The sequence below is a fragment of the Puma concolor genome, chromosome C2 (genome assembly GCF_028749965.1).
Source record: "Puma concolor isolate L17-30 chromosome C2, mPumCon1.1.hap2, whole genome shotgun sequence".
Classification (NCBI taxonomy): Eukaryota; Metazoa; Chordata; class Mammalia; order Carnivora; family Felidae; genus Puma; species Puma concolor.
In genome coordinates, this window is record NC_141675.1 from 76485104 (window position 1) to 76492467 (window position 7364).

Below are 7364 nucleotides of genomic sequence, written 5' to 3' on the forward strand. Positions count from 1 at the left end.
CAGGCTTACAAAGCGTGGCTGAGAAAGCACGGGGAGGAGCAGCAGTTGCCGGCTGTGGGGCTCACCAATCACCAGCTCTTCTTTGTGGGATTTGCCCAGGTATTGCCCTCCTAGGAGGCCTGGAGCCTGCCCCTCTCCCACTCCCTCCTGGGCATGTCATTAGAAGTCTGGGGCATGCAGGAAAGGGACTGGGAAATAGGGCTGAAGTTGGGGTATGGAAGGTGGTCTGGGAAGGCCTGGTGCCCAGAGCTTCTCAGCTGGGGCTTGTGAAAGCATGCAGAGAGGCCTGAGGAAGGAGAACTCTTCAGGCTTTTGCAGATCTCAAAGGGCAAGGCTGTCCTGCTTGAGGGGCGGCAGGTAGGGAGCAGGATTGATCCCTGCCATGTTCCTGTGAGGTGGCTGTGGAGGAGGCAGCTGAAGCTTGGGGACAAAGTGGCTCATCCAGGGCTACCCAGGAATAAAGGAAATGGCAGAGCAAGTCTCCTTGCTCAGGGTTTCCTGAAGGTACTTTGCACTCCGGCAGGCAGCCTCTGGGGGCCATGCTTCTTCCCCTCGGATGCATCCAATCTGGGCAACCCACTGTCCAGGGCGCCTCTGAAAGGCCTTCAAGGAGTTTGGGAGGGAGGGCGTGCTTCCTTCCTTTGGTGCTGATAGCAAGGGGTTATAGCTGAGATGCTGGGTGTGGCCCCGAGACCTCCTGAGCAGAGAGGCTGGGGGTAGTGGTGGTTTGCGTCCCCGGGATGGCTCGGCTGCAGCCAAGTCTGTGGCCCTGCCCGCACTAGACACCATATGTCCCCATGTCTGTCCTGGCCTGCAGGTGTGGTGCTCAGTCCGCACACCCGAGAGCTCTCACGAGGGGCTGGTGACCGACCCCCACAGCCCTGCTCGCTTCCGCGTGCTGGGTACTCTCTCCAACTCCCGTGACTTCCTGTGGCACTTCGGCTGCCCTGTCGGCTCTCCCATGAACCCAGGGCAGCTGTGTGAGGTGTGGTAGACGTGGGACTGGGGAGAATTGGCTGGCTGTTGCCAGGGCCTGGGGCAGCTCGCCAGGCAAGGATGTTCACTCCAGGTTTAGAAAGGTCAAATGCCAGCTCCTCACCACAGGTGACGTGAGTCCCGGTCCTCCCTCAAACACCACATTGTGCCTCTGCTTTGGGGGTACCCCTGCCTCCAGCGGAGCCCCCACCATTCACTGTGACATCCTTCCATGTCACCCTGCCTGGAAGAGGCCTGGGTGGGGAGCACCAGTTCCCGCAGGAAGGAGTCTGCCTCTTCTGGTCCTAAGATCACTTGACTTGGTGGCCTTGGGACCTGCTGTGCCTGCTGTACTCTGACCACACAGGGTCTGGGGTGGTGTGCCTCCCATGCTTCTCCCAGAGGCTCACTCAGTGTCCACTTGGGAGTGGATTCAGCTCCTTTCAGCTCCCCCTCAGGGGCTGTCCCCCACCCTATGTTCCTCATGCTGCTGCTCCCAATACTCCTGCCAACCCTCATTGACAGACCAACTGTACTCAGCTCTTAGTGGAAGCCTGAGGGCCTTTACAAGCCCTCCTGCTGCATCCTGGTTTCCCTGGGCTCAGGGGAAGTATGTGTGGTGTGTATGTATAGGGGATGCTGGTTCCTGTGTCTTGGGGCACAAGTCTTAGGGGATGACTATCTTCCCTGGCCCAAGCAGAAAAGCAGATAGAACAGGGAAAGAGAAAGATAGAGTTTATTTTTACAGGGGAGAGGGTGGGGAGGGAGGGGTCTTGGCCCTGTAGGACCCTGTGCAAATAAATAGACAGACATCAGTCAGCCTGTCTCTTCCTTCAGTCCTGTTTTCATTTATTCATTTACTCATTCCACCAACATTTATCAAGCACCTTCTATATGCTAGGCACGCTTCTAGACACTCATTTACTCAGTCGCCAGACACAGGGGACGGAAATATGAAGCCCCAAGAAGACAGAGAAAGAGAGTCAGGATGAAAGAATGGAATGAAGTTGAGTTTGGCTGGGTGGAGTACTTTCTCTGGTGGTCATATCTTCATCACTGGAAGGATTTGCCACTGCCCTCCACTGGTGCATGCAGACAGGCCTAACACTGAATCTGGGTAACTACTGGGCCAAGGTCAGCTTGGAAGATGGGTGGCCCTTACCCTACAGCGGAGGAAAGCCCTGGCCAAGGTAGCATGCCATTCCCTGGAGCTCAGAACACTGTCTCTGCTTATGGCCGAGAAGACATGCATTTCTCCATAGCCTCAGTACTCCTGAGAGTCACTTACCCACCACACACCCCCATCAAGGCCTACCAAGAGTTAGGCAGAGACTGTGGGTCTGGCTGCCACCCTCCTGAGCAAGGGAGGGGAAAAGGAGCATTTATTGAATACCTCTTGTGTTCCAGGCACCTCTGCTAAGTGCCTCATTTTTTACTCATTCATTTATTAATTTATGCATTCATGGGTTTATTATTTTTTTAAAGCACATTTATTACCCACGGTGTGCCAGGCATGGGCGACGCAAAGATGAATAAGATGGTTCCTTCCCTCAGGAAGGATGGTTGTTCTACTGGTGGTTTCACCTTCATGAGCTCATCTGATCCCCATAGCAACCATATTTTATAAGTGCTCCAGTTTCCATTTTACAGATCTAACCCTCAGTACTTCACTACCGTTAAAGAGGCCTGGATTGAAATTGAAGCTTGGAAAGCTGTAGGAGCTTGAGCTTGTTCCCTCTAACCTCCACGAGCCCCAGTTTCTTTGTCTGAAAAATGAGAACCAGAGCAAGACAGTGGAAAGAATCATCACAGTTGCCTTTAAAACTCAGTGCTCTCCAAAGTCTAAACAGAGGTGTGTCTGTTGAGTTTGGAAGGGTAAGTGAAGCTCTGGCAGTGATTACTGCTGAGGCCCTGATCCCTGGGTATTGGCACATGTGCCTCACAGTCTGTGTCCTGTCCCCATAAAGAGCTGTATGTGGGCCCCTGTCATGTTACTTGGAGGTGCTGCCTGCTCAGAAAGGAAGACGGTGGCCTCAGGATCTCTAAGACCAAGGGAAAACATGGCTGAGCCTCTGAAAGCAGGACTCTGGGGGAGACAGCAAAGTGTATTGGAGAGAAGAGGGCCATCATGCCTGGAGACCTGGTTCTGGTTCCAGCTCTGCCACTTCTTAGCTGTGTGACACTAGGCATGGCTCATGCCTGCTTCAGGGCTCAGTTTCCTTAGCAGTCTGTAAAACAAGTGGGTTGGATGAGATGATCTGTGGGGACCAGTTCAGTATTAGTGTTTTAAGCAGCGAATTCATGGGCTTAGCAAATATTCAGAAATATTAGGAAGTAACATGTGAAGTTTGGGTGTTGCACAGAGAATGAGATCTATAATGTCAGAGATCATAATGGGTGAGGAGAGAGGGTTGGCAGCTCTTCCCTTTACATCTGATTTCAGAAGCCAGTTTAGGATGCTGACTAGTGGGCCACTGTGGCAGTGAAGCTCCATATGTGCAAAAAGGCCAAAGGTCAGCTTTCATTTACTAAGTCCCTATTTTGCTAAGCTGGTTCTAAGTACTTTAAAATCATCTCATTAAATTCCCACAACAACTTATAAGAAGGTTCTGTAATTGTCTCCATTTTACAAGTGGAGAAACTAAGGAAAAAATTAGGTAATTTCCAACGTCAGATAAGACAGATTGCATTAAAGTCAGACTCGGAGCTCAGATGCTCTTAATCACCACCATTTAGTCTTCTAGGTCGTGACTGAGTTTAGACTCATGCATAAACATCTGTCTTCTGGTCAATGTCACTGCACTTCTGTGTCAGACCATCACCAGCAGGTGCATTTCCATGCCATCTAGCTACCCTGGGCCAGGCATATGAGACAACCAGGCAGCCGCAGGGAACCTAAACACATGTCGAGTTGAAATTAAGCCAGGTAGCACCTGTTTGTTGAACACTCTGCAGGTGCTTGGTTCCAGAGGCAAGGCAAGGTGAACATCAGGTAACAGATGTAATCTTCACCCTTAGTGGCCCTGACAAATTGATGAATATGCATCTGTGATATGCTCCGATGTGTTAAGGCGGAAGGGGAAATAAAGTATACTGCTCCCAGGTGGACACACGAGAACAGTTGTTGGTAAGGTGCTAGGCCATCCTACACTGTCCTACACTGTCCTACACATCCTACACCCTACACTGTCCCATTGAGAAGTCTGACTAATTCTCATGCCCGATAAGGCAACATATGCCAAACAATATGATTTCACACTTGGTAGCATTCTGAAAATTTTAGGTTGGAGGAGAGTCCCTGATAAAATAAGCAGTTTCAGCGGGCCTATCATGATTCACAAATGGAGAATACAAACAATTTTTAAAATTTTTTTTAAATGTTTATTCTTTGAGAGAGAGAGAGAGAGCAGGGCAGAGAGAGATGGAGACACAGAATCTGAAGCAGGCTCCAGGCTCTGAGCTGTCAGCACAGAGCCCAACATGGGGCTTGAACCCATGAACCGTGAGATCATGATCTGAGCCGAAGTTGGACGCTTAACCGACTGAGCCACCCAGGCGCCCCGCCAAACAGTTTCTTGATGCCCAGCTCTGAGCTCCAAAGAGACTCCTAATGGGCCATTATTTTACATAAAGATGACCTGAAGCTGAATGCAAAATGAATTCATTCATTCAATAAATATTTGTCAAGGCTTACCACAAGCCAGGCATTAGGTTGGTGCTAGGGGCAAAAGATGAGTAAGAAGCAGTTATTGTCTTCTAACAGCTCAAAAAGTAGAGAAAGAGAGATATGTATCAAGCATGGTGGGGGGCAAGAAATGAAAAACTTGAAGAATAGAACAGGAAAAGCTTCTTACATAACATTGAGGTGGAGTACAGAGGATGGGAGAATTGCTAGCTGAAAAAGAGTGAAGGGCATTCTATACAGAAAGAATAGCCATGTGAAAAGGCCAATCATCTTGAAGGGGCAGGGCATGTTCAGAAATGGTGAAAGGTTTAGGATGATCAGGTGAAAGGCGCATGATGAAAGGTGAGAGTCCGGAGAAGGGAAGTTGTAACAGTGCTTATGAAAAGAGGAGGCTGTAACATCCACTGTCAGTCCTGGGAATTAAAAGTCAGAAGGGCCACAATGCAATCTCTTTGAGAAATATCACACAAAGAATGTAGCAACCCAGTGGATACAGTGCAATGCAGTGTCCTGCCAGGAGCACTTCTGGTGTTATGTAAATCATGCTTTGGGTTGAATGGTTTTCAAAGGAGTGGAACCATACACAAGATGTGTAGCTCTATGGCTCAAGCCATGAGTTTGGGGGTAGTAGCATGGGTGGCTTATGGATGCAGTTTGAAGGAAGGTGGTAGGAAGGGACAGGTGATGGGATGCCCTTAATTAGAGAGCAATGTGGCCACAAGGCTGGGAGTTCGGCCAAATGATAGGAAGGAGTGTTTCTAAGAGGGCAATTTGACGGAAAAGAAGTTTGAGGCAGGACATCAATATTATCACGGGGCCTTGGAAATAATTGGCAGACATTTATATTTGGCTAGAGAGGATTGGGGGCTTGTGTAGTTGGAAGTGGGGAGCAGGGGACAACCATGTTTCTTTCAGTCTTGAAGATTTGAGGTAGTTGGAAAATGACAATTGGCTCCTTTCCAGTTGCCAGGCACCCAGCTAGGCACTTTATATACATTGTCTTATTTCATTTTCAACACACAGCTTACAAGGGAGATACTTTATTACCCACATTTCATGGAGACAGAAACCGTCTAAGAGAGGTTAGAGAGCTTGCCTAAGTATCACAGCTAGTGAAGGGCAGAATGTGGTTTTAAATACCAGGTCTGTTGCTCTCAAAAGCTTATGTTCTCTTACCCCCTTCCCCCTGCCCCCTACAACTTTTTATTTTGAAACATTTCAAACCTATAAAAAAGTTGAAACATAGTACAATAAACATCCATTTACTTTTCATCTGGAGGCACTAGCCATTAATGGCCTGTGCTTTGTGTGTATCACCCCATCTCCTCTAAGGTACTGGTTGGGATGTGACTGGTATAAAAGACAAAATCTGAGATCTGATAGAAGGAAGTCATGGAAAAAGGAGAGATTTAGGAGAAATACGTCTACAAATGACTGAAGAAAGCATGGCAATGTATGGACATCTTGAAGCCACAGATAGACTAGGCAAAACAGCTATGGACTGCCCAACTTCGTTCAGCAGACCAGAGCTAGTCATTGGTGATGGAAATGGAAAGTCATCCCCAGAATCCAACCACTGAGTGAAGAAAGCAATAGGTTTTAAAATAGGCTTCAGATCTTTACATTTATGTCTATACAAATATTCAGCCAACATTCTTTCAGAGCTAGCCACACTGTGCTAGACGTTTTGTTTTTTTTTTTTTAAACAAACATTTTCTGCATTCTTTAATGCCTCAGAACCCAGAATAAAGACCCCAGGCCAAATGGTAAGTGTTCCCACCAGATGAAGGGGGCTTCCTCTTCTTTCACCTTCTAGATGCATACACGTGGTCCAAGAAGAAGAAGAAACATGGAGGTTTGCTTGAAATAATTACCAGCTTGGAAGACTGAATGATCAAGGTTCAAATCCTGATTCTACTACTTACTATATGATTTCTTCTGTAAAATGGACATAACCTTACCAAATTCAAAAGGCTGTGAGAACGTCATGTATCATTCAAAACCACTCCTGACATGAACAGTGACCTTCGCACGCCTTCCAAATCGTAACAGAGAGAGGAAGACCAAAAGACTGACTGAAGTTTGCGCAAAGACCTTGTCTTGATCTGGTTTTAGTTCCAGAATTTAGCATTGGAGTATAGGGCTATACTTATTGATTTCTACTCGAAATGGCTCCACAGGTGGATTTAAAATTTATCGTATTCTTAAGGTAATATTAGAACACTCTCCTTCAACCGGGGGGAGAATGTTATGAGGTTAATATTCCGCCATGGTGTGGGTGTGTGGGGAGGCAGTAGATACAGATTACAGATTTCACACAGTGCGGGATTTGAAGAATCTCGTCCGTCTGTCCCACTACGGAGCCAACTGGGGTGTCACTGTGTGTACTATTCACACAGCTATGAGGAGACCTATGAATGGTTTCTTCGGCTCTCAACTTGTTCAGCTCCTACCACAGCTAGCTGGCCCGGATCGAAGACCGCGGTCGCGTGGCGTTCAGAAAACTCCCGGTCCAAACCCAGGCCGCGCCTAAGACGCGCTGGGGGCTGGAAATTGTAGTTTTCGGGCGACTTCCGTGGGCGGGGTCCGAGGGCTGGGACTCCCACGCCGCGGGGGTGAGTGGGTTGTAGCGGCGTTTCCGGTCGCCTGCTGGCTCAGGAGGAGGAGCTCTGTGGGCCACCCGCGCAAGGCCGTATGGGAAACG

At 48.5% G+C, this 7364-nt stretch overlaps 1 protein-coding gene across 3 annotated transcripts in view; it reads left to right on the forward strand.

Moving 5' to 3' along the window:
• The window catches only part of ECE2 (endothelin converting enzyme 2), a 32061-nt gene extending 30339 nt beyond the window's left edge, over positions 1 to 1722 (forward strand). For all 3 annotated transcript variants that reach the window (XM_086674881.1, XM_086674879.1, XM_086674880.1), the window contains 2 exons: positions 4 to 99; positions 818 to 1722. In XM_086674881.1, the coding sequence (XP_086531007.1) occupies positions 4 to 99; positions 818 to 994 (273 nt within the window). In that variant the 3' untranslated portion in view covers positions 995 to 1722. The remainder of the gene's footprint in view (positions 1 to 3; positions 100 to 817) is intronic.
• The last annotated feature ends 5642 nt before the right edge of the window (positions 1723 to 7364 follow it).